Source organism: Stegostoma tigrinum, chromosome 2 (genome assembly GCF_030684315.1).
Source record: "Stegostoma tigrinum isolate sSteTig4 chromosome 2, sSteTig4.hap1, whole genome shotgun sequence".
NCBI classification, from domain to species: Eukaryota; Metazoa; Chordata; class Chondrichthyes; order Orectolobiformes; family Stegostomatidae; genus Stegostoma; species Stegostoma tigrinum.
Genome location: NC_081355.1, coordinates 105,771,461 through 105,794,932, shown reverse-complemented (window position 1 = coordinate 105,794,932; position 23,472 = coordinate 105,771,461). Strand labels below are relative to the sequence as shown.

The window sequence follows — 23,472 nt, the reverse complement described above, 5'->3', positions numbered from 1 at the left end:
ACTTGATATGATTGTTTTATCCTCAATCAAATTATTTTGGATAATATTATCATTTAATCAGGTTCAGTCATAGACAGTAAAATTGAGTGTACTCTTTTGTTGATCTTTCCTGTGCAGCTGAACTGACTGCATTATGAGTCTAATATTAACTCCAAGTGGTTGTGATGTCCAGGATGTTTGATGATTAGACTTCCAAGATAAATCTACAGCTGGATGGCAACTGAACAATTTCTCCAAATGTGTAAAATCAGTAGTATCTCCCAACATCTCAACTGTAAATTGTCATACCCCAATGTAATTCAACTCAAGTGGTGAATATTTTCTCTCGCATTTAGTGAAAATTCTTTTGGGACTTATGAAGTGTTCTGGTTGAGTGGAGTTATGTTGATCACTGCTTTTTGTGGCCGATTGAGGTTCTTCAATATCCTGTTGAATTTTAAGAGCGAAGTATACTTTTCTGCTCAGAAATGAGAAATGTTGGCTTTTGATGGCACATACCTGCACCACATAGTATTGGTCTGTGTATTCCCTGAGGACTCACAGCATTACTTTGATTTTAAGCAGTGTGCTGCTTTCATCATGTCAGAAGGTTATAGCTTCATTCTCTTTAATGGATTTCAGATAATACTGGATTACCCATGCCAGAGTCAAATTTGGTATTAGATCGAATATCATGAACCTATACGCTTTCTGACATATCTGATTAATAGTTATCTATTACCTGGAGGAATAGTTGAGTTGCACCTTCCAAAGGTGGTCCATCATCATAGAAAGATACATGAGCAAAAGAATTTATGTTTTGGTGATCTGGAACATCTTGCAAATACACTTGTTGGAGCATGTTAAACTCTTTGTGCAAGCAAACATTATTAGTTCAGTGGTGCAAAGGTTTTTTTTTTAATTTTTGCACATTATCTGGAAATGCTTGCTGACAAAATAAAGCACTTAGGATTTTATTTAGCTTCTCAATCTTGAATTTTTCCTTAAATGTAAGAATTTTCACCTTCCTGCCATGGATTGTATTCACTTCAAGTATTCAATATTGACAGTTTAATCTTTGGTTTTTGATCGTGTTTTTCCCCTAGTAGCTGTGATAGGGCTGTTGTCTATGTAAGTTTTCTAGCCGTTTTGAGCTTCTTGGGATTGGATTGTACTGTTATCATTTCTCCAGCCTTTCTAATTGCTGGCTGTTGTATTCTCAGAAGCTGACGGGTTTTGTGTGCTTTTATCCTGCTGGAATACGACTTCTTTTCTTTTTTCTTCTCGCAGATGACTGTGAATTTTTTTGTAGAAGTAAAGATTTCTTCAAAAGCTTACCCCTGCTAGAAGTTTGTTTATGAGACAGTGGGCCCACCTTCTACTACTAGCATGGTATATATGACAAAATCAGCACCGTTGTAAGGATGGTGTATGTTAAAATACAGAGCGTAGAACAATGCAGCATAGGAACAGGCCCTTCGGCCCACCATGTCTCTGCTGACCGTGATGCCATTCTAAACTAATCCCATCAGCCTTTACAGTGGACAATATCCCTCTATTCCCTGCCTATTCATGTGCATTTCTAAATGCCTTTTAAACTTTGCTAACATGTCTGCTTCTATCAGCTCCCTTGGCAACGCTTTCCAGGTGTCAACACCCTCTGTGTAATAGATGTTCCTTGCACCTCCCTCTTAAACTTTTCTCCTCTCACCTTAAATCTCTGCCCCCAGCATTTGACATTTCCACCCTGGGAAAATGACTTTGACCATCCACTCTATATATACCTCTCATAATTTTAAACATATCAATCAGGTCATCTCTCGGCTCTAATGAAAACAATCCAGGTTTGTCCAACGTTTCCTTTACAGCTATTCACTCCAATCCAGGCGACATTCTGGTACACCTCTTTAGCACCATATCCAAAGACCCCACATCCTCCCTATAATGTGCAAGCCAGAACTGCACACAATGCTCCAAACATGGTCTAACTAAAGTTTTACACAACTGCAATACGACTTGTAAACATTTCTACTCAATGCCCTGACCAATGAAGTCAAACTTGCCGTACACCCTCTTTACCACCTTATCCATTGTGTTGCCACTTTCAGGCAAGCCCAAGATCCGTCTGTATATCAATGCTCTGAAGGGTCCTGTCATTTACTGTTTACTGTCCTCTTGCAATTAATCTCCCAAATGTATCACCTCACACTTGTCCGTTTCTCCACCTAACTTTCCAACTGATATATATCCTGCTTTATCCTTTGTTAACCTTCCTCGCTCTTCACAATTTTCATGTCGGTTGCCAACTTACTAATCAGATCACCTACATTTTCATACATTACAAATAATTGAAGTACCTTACAGAACATCATTGGTCAGAGACCTCCAGTCAGAAAAAAAACACCCCTTCACAACTTTGCTGTGTCTTCAAGTCCAAGCCAATTTTGTATCCAATTTGCTAACTTATCATGGATCCCATGTTACTTAATCTACTAGACCAACCCATCATGAGGGACCTTGTCAAATGTTGTGATCTTGTTCATCAGATCTATCTGAAAGGCCTTACGTAAATTCACTGCCACCAATCATTCTTACTGTTATGAGTCGAAATTATTGACACCACATGAGGAAGGATGTCCACACAGTCTTTGACATTACCTGCATTCAGTATTAATAAACAGAATAGGTTTATTACATTGTGCTTAATAGCTAGTTGCAGCAAATTTGAGTTACTTGATAATCTCTTGATAATCTCATACATCAGGCTGTATGTCAGACTAGCCACACATCACAATTAGCTGTAATGTAAAAACCACTTGTTAACTTCTACCAGAGTATATTCCTTATATCCTGGTGGACAAAGCTGACTTCTGGTGTCAGTCAACCTTTTTCAGGTGCTAACTGCCTTATACAACAAATGCAATCATCCTGAATATTCTCAGTGATGCTGGAAATAATGGTATTAGATGATGATGGTCCTAATTGATGGAACACAGATTAGTGGACCGCAGTAGGAGTCTGTATCAGAGATAATGGGAACTGCAGATGCTGGAGAATCTGAGATAACAAAGTGTGGAGCTGGATAAACACAGTAGGCTAAGCTGCATCTTAGGAGCACAAGAGCTGATGTTTCAGGCCTAGACACTTTTCTGATGAAGGGTCTAGGCCCGAAACATCAGCTTTTGTGCTCCTGAGATGCTGCTTTGCCTGCTGTGTTCATCCAGCTCTACACTTAGTGGGAGTCTATATTCCTTTTCATATGATGTTCCAATTCAGCACCGTCTTCTCCTCGGAGTTGGGTCACCCTGACATTGCTCTGCTGCTGTCTGCTATCACGTGTGACGTTCTTCTGTGAGACAGAGGGAAGAATGCCAGTGAGTGTGCTGCAAAATTTTGGGATGGTATACCAGTCATAACAGTAACTAGAAGTACATGGATGCTGTGGGTGGTTGGTGTGAAGCTAGAAACAGTGGTATCCATCTGTGAGATGGAATAACTGGAAATTATGCATGAGTTCTGATTGCTTAGATTATGGATCTGTGAGTAATGGGATTATGGCACATTAAATAGTGTTAGAAGTTCAGTTAGCCTTCTTGTTTTAAATGTCTAGATATGATGCTACTGTCATCATGCTGTGAGGCAGACTTGATGTATGAGGTATTTCTTTACTGACCATCAGTTTTGTTTGTTTGTGCTTTGTTATTTGACCAAATGGGTATCTCAGTTTTCCTTTCCCAGATGATGTCCTTTCATATTTAATAATGAGGACTCCAAACCGATTTTCAGCTTATGAATGCTGAAATCAACGGTGATATGCACACTGAGATCAATTACTGAACACAGATAGCTAGAAATTGGCTAACTTATAGATAAAGTAGACAGTTGGCATACTGGGGTGGGGAGAGGGGACATTTTCATGATTGCATCCTGCAACTATTGCAGTGCCATAAGCATTCACAAGATATTTTAGTGACTAGTGAGGGAAGTGAAGGTATTGTCCCCAGATTTGCAGATGACACAAAAACAGATCCAAGGGTAGGTGGTGAAGGCAGAAGGAGTCTGCAGAGCGATATAAACAGGTGAAGTGATTGGGTAAAGACATGACAAATAGAATATAGTATGGAATATGGAAAATTATGCACTTTGACAGGAAGAGTAGAAGAGATAAATATTTACATACAATTATATAGAATCCCTACAGTGTGGAAACGGCCCTTCGGCCCAACAAGTCAACGATGACCCTCGGAGCATCCCACCCAGACCCATCCCCATATAACTCACCTAAACTACACATCCCTAAATACTAAGGGCAATTTAACATGGCCATCCACCTAGCCTGCATATCTTTGGACTGTGGGAGGAAACCAGAGCACCTGGAGGAAACCCACGCTGACACGGGGAGAATGTGCCATTTCTGCACAGTCGCCTGAGGGGGGAATTGAACCTGGGTCCCTGGCACTGTGAGGCAGCAGTACTAACCACTGAGCCACCATATATAAAAACACTCTAAAAATATTATTCAAATGGAGAAAGATTACAGAAAGCTGCATCACGGAGGGATTTAGGGATCCTCATGCCTAAATCACACAAGGTCAGCATATAAATTCAGCAGGTAATTGGAAAGTTACTCTTTACTTTAAAGGGAATACAGTATATAAATAGGGAGGTCTTGCTAAAACTATTCAACACATCCATCAGACCACGCTCGGACTTATGACAACAGTTTGGACCCCTTGCCTGAGGGAAGACACACAAGTATTGGAGGCAATCCTGAGAAGGCTCACTCGGCTGATTCTGAGTATGGAGGGGTTATCTTATGAGGACAGGTTGAGTCGGCTGAGTTTGTACTTATCGTGCTTTTGAAGAATGAGAGGTGACCTTACAGAAACATATAAGATTCTTAGGGAGCTTGACATGGTAGATGTGTAAGTGCAGACAGTTTGTTTCCCCTAGTGGGGGAGTCAAGGCCGGAGGGCATAATCTGACAGTCATTTGGTTCCCTGTTATGGACAAAGATGAGGAGGCTAGTAAATCTATTGAATTCTTTACCACAGAGGGCTATAGCGGTTGGGTCATTAAATATATTGAAAACCAAGGCAGATTTTTAGTCAGTGATGAATTAAGGTTATGGGAAAAAGCCATTGAATGGTGGAGTGGACTCATTACACAAAATAGCCTACTTCTTTTCCTATGTCTTATGGTCTTATTCTTACATTATCAGGAAATAAATTTGTTGTAATTTCCAAGTCTTGCCTGATGCATCTTTTTTTGTGTGTCCTCTGTTTCTATGGTCAAAGTCAACTGGATAGTTCAACAAAAGATTCACTGCTCACAAAAACTAACTCTCTTCTCTGAATGCTATCAATGAAATACTTCCCAATTGCTATGTATGGATCTTCTCAGAGGAACTCAGAATAATACTTGGTGATTTCAAAGCAAATGCAACTTCTGCAAAGATGTATCATAAAACACATTGTAAATTCAATTTACACGGGGCATCCCCGGAAAACCCTCACTCCATTCATAACACTGTCATGATAGTTGTCCAAGAGAAACAGGGCTGAATTTTCTTTAGAGCTAATAGGAGCTACAGATGCTGGAGAATCCAAGATAAGAAGGTATGGATCTGGATGAACACAGCAGGCCAAGCAGTATCTTAGGAGCAGTTAAAGAGTGGGGATGGAGCCAGTAAAGGTGAAGAGATAGGTCAGTCCAGGAAGGATGGACAGGCAAGGGGGCGGGATGAGGTTAGTAGGTAGGAAATGGGGGTGCAGCTTGAGGTGGGAGGAGGGGATAGGTAAGAGGAAGAACAGGTGAACAGTTCATCCACTTCATCAACACCTCCCACCCCAACCTTAAGTTCACCTGGACTATTTCTCATACTTCTCTCTCCTTCCTGGACCTCTCTGTCTCCATCTCGGGCAACCACCTAGAAACCAAAATCCATTTCAAGCTTACTGACTCCCACAGCTACCTAGAATACACCTCCTCCCACCCGCCTTCCTGCAAAAATACCATCCCCTATTCCCAATTCCTTCACCTCCGTGGCATCTGCTTCCACAATGAGGCATTCCACTCCCATACATCTCAGATGTCCTTGTTTTTCAAGGACTGCAACTTTACCCCTGCAGTGGTTGAGAACGCCCTCAACCGTGTCTCCCGCATTTCCCGCAACTTATCTCTCACACCCCGTCCCCGCAATAAACACCAAAAGAGAATCCCCCTCGTCCTCATGTACCACTCCACCAACCTCCAGATCCAAGGCATCATCCTCCAGCACTTCTGCCATCCGCAATCCGACCCCACCACCAAAGACATTTTTCCCTCCCCACCCTTGTCTGCTTTTCAGAGGGACCACTCTCTCCGTGACTCCCTTGTCCACACCACACTCCCGTCCAGTCCCACCACACCTGGTACTTTTCCCTGCAACCCCAGGAAGTGCTACACCTGCCCCCTCACCTCCTCCCTCACCCACATCCACGCCCCAAGAAGACTTTTCACATCAAACAGAGGTTCACCTGCACATCTGCCAATGTGGTATACTGCATCTGCTGTACCCATTGTGGCCTCCTTTACATCGGGGAAACTAAGCGGAGGCTTGGGAACCGCTTTGCAGAACACCTATCCTCAATTCGCAATAAACAACTGCACCTCCCAGTCATGAACCATTTCAACTCCCCCGCATTCCTCAGACGACATGGCCATCTTGGGCCTCCTGCAGTCCCACAATGATGCCACCCGAAGGTTGTAGGAACAGCAGCTCATATTCCGCTTGGGAACGCTGTACCCCAATGGTATCAATGTGGATTTCACAAGCTTCAAAATCTCCCCTCCCCTTACCGCATCCCAAAACAAGCCCAGCTCATCCCCGCCTCCCTAACCTGTTCTTCCTCTCACCTATTCCCTCCTCCCACCTCAAGCCGCACCTCCATTTCCTACCTACTAACCTCATCCCACCCCTTGACCTGTCCGCCCTCCCTGGACTGACCTATCCTCTCCCTAAGGATGAAGGGTCTAGGCCTGAAATGTCAAATTTTGTGCTCCTAAGATGCTGCTTGGCCTGCTGTGTTCATCCAACTCCACACCTTGTTATCTGAATTTTTAAAATTTTGACCTCTTTAGAAAGGCATACCACAAGTTCCAAAATCTGGATTGCAGTAAATCCCACAATACTGTGCTGAGAATCTTAAATTTATTGAGCAGTGTGAACACTTTTGGAGTACTGCATACAATTCCAGTTGCCCTGCTTTTGGATGGATGTTATTAAATTGGAAAGGGTGCAGAACAGGATTTACATGGATGTCACTGAGACTGGAAGGTTTGAGTTATAAGGAGAGTCTGTATGGGCTGGGACTTTTTTCCCTGGAAGAGGCTGAAGGGCGACCTTATAGAGGTTTATAAAATCATGAAGGTCAAAGATAAGGTGAATAGCCAATATCTTTTCCCCAGGGTAGGGGAGTCCAAAACTAGAGGGCATAGGTTTAATGTGAGAGAGGAATGATTTAAAAGGGATCTGAAGGGTAATTTTTTTCACAAAGATGGTGGTACATTTATGAAAATGAACTGCCAGAGGAAGTGGTAGAGGTGAATACAATTACACCATTTAAAAGACATTTGAACAGGTATGTGAATTGGAAACATTTAGAGGGATTGATGCCAAATGCAGGAAAATAGGACTGGTTCAGTTTAGGAAACCTGGTCAGCATGAATGAGTTGGGCTGAAGGACATGTTTGGTGCTATATGACTCCAGGTCTGTACAACACCTTACACATTTTACACAATTTTTGAAAATTCTCACTTTCTCTCAATAGAACTAATCCCTAAATCTGTTATGTTCTCCTCTGTGGTTACATTGGTGATTAGACTCATCTTGGACAGCTCCTCAATGGAAGTTACCAAGGATCGTTCCAAGCTGAGCTGACAACTGCACATTTTAATGGAATGTTAAGGATTTCCTGCTTAAACCGTTATCCTTCCAAACTTTCCACGGTTATCTGAATGCAGCATGGCAAATCTCCTCAAGAATGTTGTAGTTCTGGGTTCAACCTCTTTACACCTGAGGATTTAGTACAACATGGGAAGAAATAAAATTCTCTAAAAGAAGGAAAGCATTTTTTCTTTCATGTTAGTGTTGCTGCTGTCATTCCAGTACTGGTCCCAAAACCCAGCTTTCCTGCTGCATGAACCCCATTCAGCTCAAACTAGTTTCCCTCTTTTCCAAAACACTTCCCTCCCTCACCATTAATTCTATCACATCATGCAGTCATGGCTCTGTATGTTGATTTCAGTCAAACAGCTATTAACAGACCATCTCCAGTACTTTTATAACGAGTAAACTGATCCATTGTCCTTTCACTTTGTTGTGCATCGACTGTTTATTGCAGTGCATTGTCTGCTGTAGATTCTGCTGTGACATTGTGCTGGAACGCTGTAGCTGTGTACAGCTGAGTAGGAAATATGAGTGTGTTGGTAATGTGTCAATCATAATTGTTTCCTAATATTAATACATTTCACTCTTCCTTCTCTATGAATACAGCAACTCATTATTTAATCCCAAGAGCTTCTTTCCTCATTTCAGCTTCCGACTTGGCACTTCTTCTTCATTTGATTTATAGTTGTGAGAGTATAATTAATAAAAATCGAGCCAAAAATATTACAATCTGAACTAGAATTAATGGAAGGCGGATCTCTGGAAAATGACAATCATTAGAGAAGTGGTACTGAGTTCCCTGATAGACTTCATTCTAGGACCTTAAAAGAAAGTGGCTAGTGATATAATTAACTCATTCATTTAATTTTCAATAACTCCCTTGATTCAGGGATGGCCCCATTAGATTGGAAGATAGGAAATGTGACTCTTTTATTGAAAAAGGAGGGAGACAGAAAGTAAGGATGCACAGGCCAATTCTACCAGTGACATTACCTCTATGCCAGCATCTCGTGCTATGTGCAGGATTTAAGAATGGAACGACTTACAATTGTTGGTGTTGATATATGAAACTTGAACCGGGGAGTCATCCTGGATGCCTGCATGGGAATGTTTCCAGGATGCATGTTCTGCTTTGAGCATCAGCCTGACCGTTTCATGGTTTTCCTGCAGCCTCAAGAGAATTTGAGAGTGAGGCTTGAATGTAGAATTAGTATGATGATGGGGATGACAGTAACCAAAGCAGCATAATGTTAGGATAATGCCCAGGGAAGTGTCAAATATGTATACTGGGGTATGGCAAGTGGAGAGTGGAGGTGGAGAACTCAAGCCTCAAACTTCTTTTTGGCAAAAGGCATGCAGAGTAACATTGTGCAGGAAATTGTAGCTTGATAGTATTAGTTTACAGGAGGAAATTCCCTGAAGCTGTAATCACAAGTTGAAAATCAGTATACTGTCTTAAAATTTTGCAGTTAATTTGAACTGGTCGAAATTTCCATGGCCTCTATAATGTCAGTAAAAATATAATAAGTAACATCATTGTACTTACATCACTTTCATGACCCTCTCTGAGGTTATAAGTGAGATTATGATGAATGTCCTCCTTGAATTTATGAGAATATTCTGGGTAGAGCTCCAGCACCTCATAGAGACCTTTCAGATTGATACATTGCAGGTCGCAGTAGGTTAGAGCTTTAACATCTGAGTTAGTTTTGATAACTTGTTCTTTATTTGCAAGATTTGCACCAATTAGGTCACCTTTACCTGAAAGACAATAAGCAATACAGATCTGCAAAAGCATTTACAGAAGCTGGAGAACTAAGTTCAAACATATTGCATCAATATGAAACATTGGGTCTTATTGAAATTACTGCAATGCAAAGACTCACCAAGAAATAAGGCTGCATTTGCTGCCTGTTGCTGCACCTGGAATTCATCTTTGATCTAGTTCGCAAACTTTAAGAGTTATATGGATCACAAAGGCTTCCTATTGAGTGTTATGGTGATAGCCCAGAGTTTAAAAGAAAATCTGTGGGTGCTTGAAATTTCAGAGAAGTGATCTTTGAGTTTTTTTGTGTGATCTTCGAGGGATCTCTTGAGGTGTGGCTGGTTGAGCGTTTTTTAAAATATTAAATGGTATTAGCTTTCTTTTTGTTTAGAATACTGAATCATTGTGCTTTTTCTAAACTAAAGTCAGACATTGAAAACTCTTTTAGCACTTCATAGAAGACCTGGATGGGATCAAATCTCTTAGAGAGAGGAATCAATTCAGAACTGTTAGGAAACATGTTACCTCAGTGTGATGATATTAGTTTGCGAATTCTAGAAGCATTTAGTTAAAACCCTGAAGAGATTATTTAAAGCTATGAATGTTTAAGCTCAGTTATGTGAAAGATCAAGGAAGAGACCATTAGGTTCTCAGGACTGGGAATTGGAAGAAATAGTTAAGTAAAACATTTGTTATGATCAAGAAGGGAACTCTGTCTGGTGTTTGAGTGATGGTGTTAGAATAGATTAGATTGTATTTGTCATATGTTTTGAAATCTTTCAAATTGCATTATCTATAAATCGCTTGGTTTGTTCTATTTTATCTTCATTTCTTTTGTGTAATAAATTTGTTTTATCGTTAAAACCAAATATGCAGCATTGCACTTATGTTTCAGTGATAAAATAAAAGAAAATACCCATCAACCTAGATTTCAGACTGAAATCTGGCTTGTCCAGTAGTAATTGGATGTGAGAGATTGTGCTCCACTTCAATATTTAGTTACCATCTTACTTCTCTATTGTAGCTTCTGATGAACATCCAAACAAGTTTACAGTGGAGAAAAGGCAGTCAGTGTTAGCATCGGAAGCACTGTAGTGGAAAGAATTAGGTTCAGAAAATGATAAATAGCTGTGCAATAAATGTGTTGGCAACAAACTGTGGAAATTGAAATTCCTTTTGCTGTGGCAGGGACTTGTAGCTTCACGCTAATGAAAAATAACATGGAAGAATTTAAAATGCTTCTTTGGTGATTTTATTGTAAAGGAGGATCAGGAAGAAAAGGTTGATTTGGGGAGTCATCTGGATGCCTGCCTGCGTGATGAGAATGTTTCCAGGATGGATGTTCTGACTTGAGCAGCAGCCTGATTGCTTCATGGTTTTCCTGCAGCTTCAACTTCCACTTCTCTGAAATTTTATATGTCCTCATCCTATTTCTTTGTTAACCAACCAAACAGGTGCCCTATCAATGGTGAGGTAATGTAGAGAACACAATGCATATTTATCATTTTCTTACTTCCCCAGAGATACCTTTAGAACAATCCAGGGATCAGAACCTGTGCTTCACAACTCCAATGGTTTCCTCCTCAATCAAATTATCAGAAAGAAGGCATTCATTACATCACTGCACTGCATCAAAAGATGGAGCCAGCAATGGCACAGCAAAACTGTAACAACAGAACGTAAAAATAGTTCCTTTAACCTAACCTTCAATTTTTGACCTTCTTTGCACCAGGTGGAATAATGAGTTGTCTGGAGATGAAGGAATTGTACGGGGTTGATATACTGATGTTTTTACTGTTGACTACACCTAAGCTGCACACTAATGGACTAATGCCCTTGTAATTCAAATAACTAGATTTATTTTTAAAGAGGAGCCAGGCATCAATAATATTCTGTACCTTGAATAAGCTAGTGAGTGAATTGAAGTTAAGTATATGTCCCTGTTGCTATCCGATTTCCTTGAAAAACACAATATATTAATTTTCCATGGCAAAGAAATCCTGATCTACTTGCTGTAAGAAGCACTGCCAAGTGACTTATACAATATATAACTCGGTGTCTCCATCTGACTCTTTAATATCAAAGAAATTGAATGTTGCAAAAATCTTCACTGACACAGGCAATGCAGGAGAGGCTTAAGTCACATTCTCATGTTTTCTTTCTGCAGGTAGCACAAAATTCTAGAGCAGAAAGTCTTTTCTAAATCTGAACCTGTGGTTGCTTTATATAAGAAATGAAGGACCAAGAGGAGGAGTGGGCAATTCAGCCCCTTGAGCCTGCTCTGCCAATGAATATGATCATGGCTGATCTCATTTTGGCCTCAGCTCCATTTTCCTGCCTGGTCTCCACAACACTTCAACCCATTACTACTTAAAAAAACAGTCTATCCCCTTAAATTTCCTACATGTCCCAGGATTCTTCATATTCTCAGTTAATGAAATCCACAGATTCATTATCCTTTTGAGAGAAGTAATTTCTACTCCTCTCTGTATTAAATCTGATAGCCCTTATCCTAAAAGTATGACCTCTCATTTTAGATTGCCCTACATGAGGAAACATCCTTTCTACATCTACTTTTTCAATACCCTTCAACATCCTACATACCTGAATTAGATCTCCTCTCATTCTCTACACACCTGACAGTAAGAGACAAAACCATTCAATCTCCCTTCATAACACAAACACCTTGTCTCTGGAATCAATCAAGAGAACCTCCTCTGAAGTGCCTCCAATGCAACTACATCCCTCCTCAAGCAAGGGGACGAAAATTGTATGCAATACTCTTGGTGCAGTCTTACTAGGGCCAGAAATGTTCATCATTTGTAACGCTTCTCATTCCTCGCTTTGTTGCAGACTTACATTGTTTGCAATCACAGTCGTCTTCTGCTCCTTTTCCTGATTCAGGTAGCACAACTACAAAGAGATCCTGCAGAGATGCCCCAACAGGCAGCTTTGACACTTCTCCTTACTGAGACCAAAACTAGAATTGCAAAGTCATTGAATCTTTCAAGTAATTCCATCTTCCATGCCAACTCAGAAGTTTCTGTTTTCAGCTGAACGACACGTTTGTAGGAAGATGTAATCCATGTTCTTTGACAGCTGCAACGAGTATGGACACACACACACACACGCACAGATGAGAGTAGGAATTTCATGCAGTGCAATGGGAGCAGTGCTCTGTTGTTTTCCACCCATCCTGCAGACAATGTCCACACCACTGGGAAGCTTGTTCTTGGCAAGGTGAAGAATGGTGGTGATGAAGATGGAGAAAGGGGTGGGTCAGTGACTCATCCCTGCTTGACCCTGTCTTAACCTCAAAGAATTCTGTCACATACTATCAGAGAGGATCGTCACTGATATCTTATTGTGAAACAGACAGAGGATGTTTGAGAATTCACTGGAGAGCCAGCCTTTAATAGGGTATTCCATAGTGCTTCCTGATTGACTGAGTTAAAAGCATTTGTTAGACTGATGATGGCCATATAGAGTGGTTCTTGTTCTATGTGATGTTTCTCGGGACCAGACTATTCTATACACAGACCATTCAATATATTAAGGCAAGATTAGGGAACCATGGATGACAGGTGAAATTGTGAGACTAGCCAAGAGAAAAAAGGAAGCATACATGAGGTCTAGGCGACTGGAGACAGACGAAGCTTTGCAAGAATATCTGGAACGTAGAGGAATCTGAAAAAAGGGATTAAGAGGGCTAAGACAAGACATGAGATATTGCTGGCAAACATGGTTAAGGAAAATCCCAAAGCCTTTTATTCATATATAAAGAGCAAGAGGGTAACTAGAGAAAGGACTGGCCCACTTAAGGACAAAGAAGGAAAGTTATGCGCTGAGTCAGAGAAAATGGGTGACATTCTTAACGAGTACTTTGCATTGGTGTTCACCAAGGAGAGGGACATGACGGATGTTGAGGTTAGGGATAAATGTTTGCTTAGTCTAGGTCAAGTTGACATAAGGAAGGAGGAAGTGTTAGGTATCCTAAAAGACATTAAGGTGGACAAGTCCCCAGGTCCGGTTGGGATCTATCCCAGGTCACTGAGGGAAGCGAGAGAGGAAATAGCCGGGGCCTTAACAGATATCTTTGCAGTGTCCTTAGACACGGTTGAGATCCCGGAGGACTGGAGACTTGCTAATGTTGTCCCCTTGTTTAAAAAGAGCAGCGAGGATAATCCAGGTAATTATCAATCGGTGAGCCTGATGTCAGTGGTAGGGAAGCTGCTGGAGAAGATACTGAGGGATAGGATCTATTTCCATTTGGAAGAAAATGGGCTTACCAGTGATAGGCAACATGGTTTTGTACAGGGAAGATCATTTCTTACCAACTTAATAGAATTCTTTGAGGACGTGACAAAGTTGATTGATGAGGGAAAGGCTGTAGATGTCATATACATGGACTTCAGTAAGGCATTTGATAAGGTCCCCCATGGCAGGCTGATGGAGAAAGTGAAGTCACATGGGGTCCAGGGTGTGCTAGCTAGATGGATAAAAAACTGGCTGGGCAACAGGAGACAGAGGGTAGTAGTAGAAGGGAGTTTCTCAAATTGGAGGCCTGTGACTAGTGGTGTTCCACAGGGATCTGTGCTGGGACCACTGTTGTATGTGATATATGTAAATGATCTGGAGGAAGGTGTAGGTGGTCTGATCAACAAGTTTGCTGATGACACTAAGATTGGTGGAGTAGCTGATAGTGAAGGGGACTGTCAGAGATTACAGCAGAATATAGATAGACTGGAGAGTTGGGCAGATAAATGGCAGATGGAGTTCAATCTGGGCAAATGCGAGGTGATGCATTTTGGAAGATCAAATTCAAGGGCGAACTATACAGTAAATGGAAAAGTCCTAAGGAAAATTGATGATCAGAGAGATCTGGGTGTTCAGATCCATTGTTCCCTGAAGGTGACAACGCAGGTCAATAGGGTGGTCAAGAAGGCATATGGCATGCTTTCCTTCATTGGGCGGGGTATTGAGTACAAGAGTTGGCAGGTCATGTTGCAGTTGTATAGGACTTTGGTTCGGCCACATTTGGAGTACTGTGTACAGTGCTGGTCGCCACATTACCAAAAGGATGTGGATGCTTTGGAGAGGGTGCAGAGGAGGTTCACCAGGATGTTGCCTGGTATGGAGTGTGCTAGCTATGAAGAGAAGTTGAGTAGATTAGGATTATTTTCATTAGAAAGATGGAGATTGAGGGGGGACCTGATCGAGGTCTACAAAATCATGAGGGGTATGGACAGAATGGATAGCAAAAAGTTTTTTCCCAGAGTGGGGGACTCAATTACTAGGCGTCATGAGTTCAAAGTGAGAGGAGGAAAGTTTAAGGGAGATATGCGTGGAAAGTTCTTTACACAGAGTGTGGTGGGCGCCTGGAACGCGTTTCCAGCGGAGGTGGTAGACACAGACACGTTAGCGTCTTTTGAGATATATTTGGACAGGTACATGGATGGGCAGGGAGCAAATGGACACAGACCGTTAGAAAATAGATGACAGGTTAGACAGAGGATCTTGATCGGCGCAGGCTTGGAGGGCCGAAGGGCCTGTTCCTGTGCTGTAGGTTTCTTTGTTTCTTTATTATAATTGGAACTTTTCGACTGATGTTAGTCCAAATGAATAATGGTTATCAGACTTTCAACCATATATTAGCAACATGCATGTTTTAAATGATTAAGGTCGAGTTTCGATTCCGTAGCAAACTCTACTCAGTGAGACATAAATATTACAGGTAGAACTGTGTGCTCCAGTTGGCAGCACTTTACAATGCTCCAGCTGCAGCTCCTCTGCTTTGCCTGTTCTTTTACTTTGTTCTTTCTTTTTGTATCTCTTTTCTGGACTTTTATTTCTTCCAAACTTTTAACTTGATAAAATTACCCAGAGGGAATGGAGGAGACGACTCCCAGATGGGAATTCATCACTGGCGAATCTGAGACCAGCCCAGAGCAGGAAGCAAGTCCTGGGGGTGGGTCCCAGACCAGAGGTCATTGCGGGGAGGTGAGTCCCAGACTGCAGGGCATTGCAGGGTGCGGGAGCTGGGGGCGAGTCCCAGACTGGGGGTCAGTGCGGGGGAGGTGAGTCCCAGACCAGAGGCCATTGCGGCGAGGTGAGTCCTAGACCGGAGGGCATTGTGGGGAGGTGAGTCCCAGACCAGAGGGCAATGTGGGGAGGCGAATCCCAGACCGGAGGCCAGTGCAGGGGAGGTGAGTCACAGACTGGAAGACATTGTGGGGGAGGCAAGTCTGGACCGGAGGCCAGTGCAGGGGAGGCGAGTCCTGGACTGAAAGCCGCTGCAGGGGAGTTGTGTCCAAGGCCGGAGGCTGGCATTGGGCAGCTAAGGCCATTGCGGAATGGAAGTTATGTCTTGGGTTTTGAAACCTGACATGGTCTGGAGACTAGGTGCTGGCACAAACTTGGTGGAAAGGACTATAATTTGAGCACTTCTTAAAAACCTTTTCTTCTGATGTTAGTCTTGTCGAGTAACTAAAGTACTGATTAAAAACTTGTTATTCCTGTGGTGGAGTTTTACCTATTATTTTTCAATTCTGTAACAAATACTTTAGCATCTATACCTCGATGTCCTGTACCTGAGATGGCACAATAAGCAGCAACATTGCAAAATTTTCTATGTGCTCATTCGAGGGCACATGATAATAAAGCTAATTCAGTTCAATTATTTGGAATATTAATGCTTTGATGAGGCTTTTGAACCTATTAGATTTGGGGCAGCCATTTCAGAATGAGACAAAGAAGAACATCTTCACTCAATGCATGGTGAATCTTTGCTATTTGCGGAGATTGAGTCATTTAGTATTTTTGTGACTGTGATTGATAGATTTCTGTATATTAGTAATGTCATAGAATATGAGAATAGTGCAGGAAAAGCCAAGGCCAGCCAAGTGATGAGTGGCCTCGTCGCACATATTAACATTCCTAGTATTAATTTGCCTTACATCATTGATACGCAATCCCCCATTCTCCCAATTATTGGATAGAAACAGGATAGTATTGACTTCCAACATGAAAGTCAGGGCAGTAACCTGTCAACTCCAGCTCTTCTAGACCCCCCCCCCCCCCATTAGTCACTGGGACATTCCATGGGTAGTTACTGCACCCATCTCCCCATTCAGCAGGACCTTCAGGTCTTGTTAGCATAGCAAAGTGCCTGTTACCCTCTGTCCAAACTGAGTAAGGCAAGTAATATAAACCGCATAGGGCTGTGACTGTCAATACTTGACCAGCTTGATGGCTGATGCAGATGATGCAGATTCGAGGAGGTTCAAACAGTGGCTTGTACTTTAGCCTGTGGTGAATGGGAGAGTACAATAAGGATGGACATTGTGCATAATTAGTGGAAAATTTGGAAAAATAGTGAGAAAATTCACTCGGGCTGTGATGGCTCACAGAATGAAGTCCTCCGTGAAATTCAGCCAAAATCACACTTAACCAATTTCTGCTAAGATTCTGTTATTATGTTCTAGCTGGTAACTACCAATACTTTGCTTAAGTCATCCTAAATTTAGTATATTCTAAAAAATTAATTCTTGTGATGTAAGGAGCTCTAATAATCTATTGCTCAGCCCTAGTTGTACTGATAAGGTGATGGCAGATCTCCATTCTGAAAATGTTTTTGACACATTCATCTTAGAATCCCTACAATGTGAAAATAGGCCATTTGGCCCATTGAGTCCACACTGACTCTCTGAAGACCATCCCTCCCAGACCCAGCCCCCTACCCTATCCCTGTAACCCCATGTTAACTTTGGCTAACCCATCTAGCTTGCACATCCCTAGACAATTTAACATGGCCAATCCACCTAACCTGCACACCTTTGGACTGTGGGAGGAAACTAGAGCATGCAACGGAAACCATGCAGACACAGGGACAATGTGCAAACTCCACACAGACAGTCACTTAAAGCTCGAATCAAGCCCAAGTCCTGGGCACCATACAACAACCATACACATCAGAAGACAACTAAAAGTCAGGATACAGGTCTCTTTTTATGTAAACTTGGCGAATTATTTTTGGTTTTACGAGAATTTCGTTGTCACTTTCACTACTATCAGATATGCTTGAATTTCTAGATTTTTGTTTAAATTAAGTCAAAATTATTAACAGCTGTGATTTAAGCCAACATTTTGTCTGTGTCACCTTGAGGATGATGCATTTACTTTGTATTCTTTGGATTACAATTTCAATAACCTAACTGTGTCATTGGGACAATCATTTACATTGTTACTGAATTACAATGGCAGGGTATGAAACAGAAAGGGAGGGAGTGTAAATTAATTCTTAATACTGAATTGTTCAGTCTGTCTAGTTATATGGAATCACACTTTACAGTACTACATATTTTCATCATCGGAATAATAGAGATGAAATTGTGATGGTTCAAATATCTGAAATGGTGCCATCATCCGATTGGTATGATAGATTGAATGGGAAATGAAAATCCAATTTAATGTCACATTGAACAATAATTGTCTACATCCTAGATTCAACCTACTGCAGCATTAGTAATTACTTTAGAATTACATTAACTATACCGAATCAAAAATAGGGACCTGGAATAATTCAACATGGGTCAAGGAGAATACATATTCATTAAACATCTTCACAGCCTGTGATATGTGACAGAAATTGCTGGAAATACTCAGCAGGTCAGGCAGCATCCATGGTGAGAACAGATGTCACTTAAATTGCTGAGTGTTAACAGCATTCTTTTATATTTCAGATCGCACTTACTGTATTTTGCCTTCATGACTTAGTTTTACATATCACAAATACGTATGTTGTTTATCAGGCTGGTTGGATTCCAAACAAAATAAGAATGAACTCAAAGGAATAGAGGGCCATTTGTAAAACAGTCCATTGGCAGTCCAGTGCTTTCTAACTGACCAAGGTCCAAATTTGAAGATTAATTCTAGCAAAGTATAATAGGAAAGAAACCGACACGCCATAAGATTTTGACACTGCCAAAGGTACACTCAGCCAGTTCAGCCTACAAGTTCCTTCACACCAATAACTGGAGACCTGTGCAACAATTGGGAGAATGGTCCCAAAGACTAGTCAAGCAACAACCCGAGCCAGTTATATTCACAGAATCATAATATCAGGCAACGTCCCAAACTTCTCCCTCACCATCCCCAAACATATCTGTCCCACTTGCAAGGCAGATCCAAAATGCTGTCAAATGGTCTACGATGAGAGGGCATGACCCTATCATTGCTCAACATGGGTCTCATGGGTTCTCATTAAAAAAGGTCAAATTTGGCATGGAAATTGCTAGTTGATTATAACCCATTGTCCTCCCCAGCTGATGAATCTATACTCCTTCATGTTGAACTGCATTTGGAAACAGCACCAAGAGCAACAAAAGCACAGAATGTCCTTTGCTTGGGGAAACACAATGTTTACCACCGCACATAGCTTGCTAACACCATTATCACCATGAATGAATCCTGTAGGGTATAGCCAGCTGGAGTGCTGCCTTTCAGGCAATTCGATTCATTACATGCGGGTATAATGGCTACAGCAAAAGCTCTGGCAATGTCCTGACAGGAGTGCTGAAGTCCTGTGCTCCAGGAACAACCCATGACTCTTACATTAGCATTCCAGAACAGCTGAAATGCTGGAAATTGGGCAAATACCACTGTACATTCATGCCACAAAAATAAAACCGACAAATCCAATCCTGCATGGCATTTCCAGCATTCTCTGTCTTCATCTCAGAATTTCAGCACTTGCAGCATTTTGCTTTTGTATCAATGTGCGTAAGTCACTGTGGGATCTGAATTTACCACTCTCTCTCGTTTTTTTCCTATTTGCTAGATGGGATGGCCAGGCCAGAATTTATTGCCATTCTAAACAATGCTGCAGAAAATGAGCTCCTTTTTTGGACTGTTACAGTTTTCGGGGTGCTGGAACCCCCACAGTGCTGTTAGAACTTTGACTTAGTGACAATGAAAGACAATAATAAAGAGGGTGAAGAAGGTGCGAGGGATTGATGGGAACTTGCAGCTGGGGGTGGTGTTTCCATGCAGCTACTGCCCTTGTCCTAAATGATAGAAACCGTAAGGAACCTTGGTAGTAGCTGCAGTGCAACTTGTGGATAGCTCACATTGCCTTGGGAGGAGATGGCCTAGTGGTATTATTGCTGGACTATTTATTAATCTAGTGACCCAGAGAGTGTTCTGGGGACCTGGATTTGAATCCCGCCATGGCAAATGGTGGGATTTGAATTAAATAAAATATCTGGATTTAAGAATTTAACGATGACTGTGAATCCATTGTCAATTGTTGAAAAAACCATTTGCTTCAATGATGTCCTTTAGGGAAGGAAACTGCCATCCTTACCAGGTCTGGCATACATGTGACTCCAGACCTACAGCAATGTGGTTGACTCTTATGTACCCTCTGGGCAATTAGGGATGGGCAATAAATGCTGCCTATCCAGTGATGCCCTCATATTGTGAATGAATAAAGAAAAGATTTAAAAAAACACAAAAGTAGGGATTGGTGTGTTAATCAAGGGAGTTGCTTTGTGCTGGATGGAGTCATGCTTCTTGAGTGTTGTAGCAGGTCCTTTCATAGATTCAATGTTATTAATCACTGTGAATGCCCACTCAGAGTAGCTGTACGTGCAAAGAGCTCATTTGTCAAATACAGGGACAATGATTGAAAAACTGCATGCGTTGTTTTGCAAGACATGGACTCCAGAAGTGTTAGTCACAGTTAATGGACCATCATTTTCCAGCAGGAAGTTTGAGTATTTCCTAAGGTTGAATGATATTTATCACATCAGGACAGCTCTATACCCTCTATCATCCAATGGTCGGGCAGAAAGAGCAGTCTCAACTTTAAGATAACAAAGTGTGAAGCGAGATGAACACAGCAGGCCAAGCAGCATCTCAGGAGCACAAAAGCTGACGTTTTGGGCCTAGACCCTTCATCAGGTCTAGGCCGGAAACGTCAGCTTTTGTGCTCCTAAGATGCTGCTTGGCCTGCTGTGTTCATCCAGCTCCACACTTTGTTATCTCGGATTCTCCAGCATCTGCAGTTCCCATTATCTCTGATCACCTTTAAGATAACAAGGTGTAGAGCTGGATGAATATAGCAGGAAAGCTGGTGTTTCGGGTTTAGACCCTTCTTAGAAACATCGGCTTTCCTGCTCCTCTAATGTTGCTTGGCCTGCTGTGTTAAATTGGCACCAGGAATGCCAATGCCAGACACATGACTTTGTAAGTTAGAGAGACAGTTTATTTCAGCAGATGAAGTTGGGTATAGGAACCGCTGGAATGGCCTGCATGGGTAAAAGGCATGGTCAACGCAAGTTTAGATCTAGTGATATTTAAAGTTTGGGTAGATGTGATGATCCTGAACAAGCACATGGACTGTATGAAAGCTGCAAATGTGCAAACAGTGCAGCAGCAAAACATGCCCAGCTCCTTGACATCCTTTCTGACTGTTCTAGAACACATGGGTTCTCCCTTTCCATCAAATGTTGAAGATACCTTTGAATCTGAAATAGACTCAATGATGTCAACGCCCTGACACCTTTGCCACCTGAAGAAGAGAATGAATTTCTTCTAAGATGCTTCAGGCACATGAGGTGAGCTACTGGTCTTTACACACCGCTTAAATCCATTGCAGAGTTAGAGGAACCTGACCTGGTGCTAAAATGCCCCAGGAGGAGCTGCAAAACAAAGAACCAGCTTATGTCCTTGGACCCCACAGGCGGAGGAAAGTAATGATTGTAATGTAATCAGCTAGGTGGACCTCATAAAATGAGTTCCTTGATTAAGGCAGTTAATTTGCTCCGGTCAGGGAGCCTTGGCTGACAGAATGAAAACAGGAGTGTCAGACATCCTGTTCACTCTGAGAGCTGGCCCTGAGGGAGCTAGATCGGTGCCAAGGGCTCTCCATGTGTAAATAAAGGGTTGTGGTAGATGGGATACTAGCTTCTGTGGAGTTATTTTGAACTTCATAAGAGATAACCCTGGGATTGAGATGATTGACCGTTAACAACCACAACCACCCTCCTTTGTGGGAGGTATGACTCCAACTCATGGAGAATTCTCCCCCGATTCCAATTAGCTGTTTGCTAGGAATCATTGATGCCATTTTTGGTCATTTTCCTGCCTTGATGTCATGGGCAGTCACGCCTTGGAGTTCAGTCTTTTGACCATGTTCGAACCAAGGCTGTAATGAAGTCAGAAGCTTAGTGGCCCCGTTGAAACCCAAAATAAGCATCAATGGGCAGGATATTTCTGGATCAATCCTGATTGATTGTACTGTTGTCAGTGCCTTCAATCACATTGCTGATGATTGAGAATGAGCTGGCAAGGTTGACCAGGTTGGATTTTTCCTGGTTATGGTGGATTGGACATATCTGAGCAATTTTACATCATGCCAGGCAGATAACATTGCTTTTGAAGAATGGATATAATTCTGAAAACAAACCTTGCATGTTAACAAAATTAAAAGGTTCCAATTTGACAGTTGACACAATCACTATAATATTCACACATGTGGAAGATGTAGCCATCGATATGTAAGAAGTAAATGTCCATCTTTCAATCAATTTTGGAAAGCATATGGCAAATAAAGGGAGATGCAGTTGAAGTATGGCACACTGACCTTTACATCGCCAGATTCCAACTCTCCGACACCACCTCCTACCGCCCCCTGGATCATGACCCCACCCCCGAGCACCAAACCATCATCTCCCAAACCATCCAGAACCTCATCACCTCAGGTGACCTCCCACCCACAACCTCCAACCTCATTGTTCCCCAACCTCACACCGCCCGCTTCTATCTCCTTCCCAAAATCGACAAACCCACCTACCCTGGTCGACCCATTGTCTCCACCTGCTCCTGCCCTACCGAATGCATCTTCACTTATCTTGACTCCATTTTCTCCCCCTTGGTCCAGGAACTCCCCACCTACGTCCGCCACACCACCCATGCCCTCCACCTCCTCCAGAACTTCCAAGTCCCCCATCCCCAACACTTCATTTTTACGATGGATGTCCAGTCCCTATACACCTGCGTTCCCCATACAGAGGGCCTGAGGGCCCTCCGCTTCTTCCTGTCCAGCAGGGCCAACCAGTCCTCCTCCACCGACAGCCTCATCTACCTAGCCGAACTTGTCCTCACCCTCAATAACTTCCCTTTTGATTCCTCTGATTTCCTACAAAGGGGGTGGCACGGGTACCCGCATGGGCCCAAGTTATGCCTGCCTCTTTGTAGATTATGTGGAACAATCCCTCTTCCGTACCTACACAGGCCCCAAACCCCACCTCTTCCTCCGTTACACTGATGACTGTACCGGTGCCGCCTCGTGCTCCCATGAGGAGCTCAGACAGTTCAGCCTCTTCACCAACACCTTCCACCCCAACCTCAAGATCACCTGAACCATCTCCAACACATCCCTCACCTTCCTGGATCTCTCTGTCTCCACCTTGGGCAACCACATAGAAACCGATATCCATTTCAAGCTGACCGACTCTGACAGCTACCTGGAATACACCTCCTCCCACCCATCTTCCTGCAAAAATGCCATCCCCTATTCCCAATTCCTTTGCATCCGCTTCCAGGATGAGGCATTCCACTCCAGTACATCTCAGATGTCCTCGTTTTTCAAGGACAGCAACTCCCCCCCAACAGTGGTTGAGAATGCCCTCGACCGTGCATCCCGCATTTCCCACAACTCATCCCTCACACCCTGTCCCCGCAATAACCACCAAAAGAGAATCCCCATCATCCTCACATACCACCCCACCAACC

The 23,472-nt window shown here is 42.4% G+C and overlaps 1 protein-coding gene across 1 annotated transcript in view; it reads right to left on the bottom strand.

Annotated features, from left to right (window-relative positions):
* The window catches only part of kcnh8 (potassium voltage-gated channel, subfamily H (eag-related), member 8), a 381,437-nt gene that overhangs the window by 50,171 nt on the left and 307,794 nt on the right, over positions 1-23,472 (bottom strand). Inside the window, exon 11 of the mRNA XM_048548228.2 lies at positions 9,457-9,671. Within this exon, the coding sequence (XP_048404185.1) occupies positions 9,457-9,671 (215 nt within the window). The remainder of the gene's footprint in view (positions 1-9,456; positions 9,672-23,472) is intronic.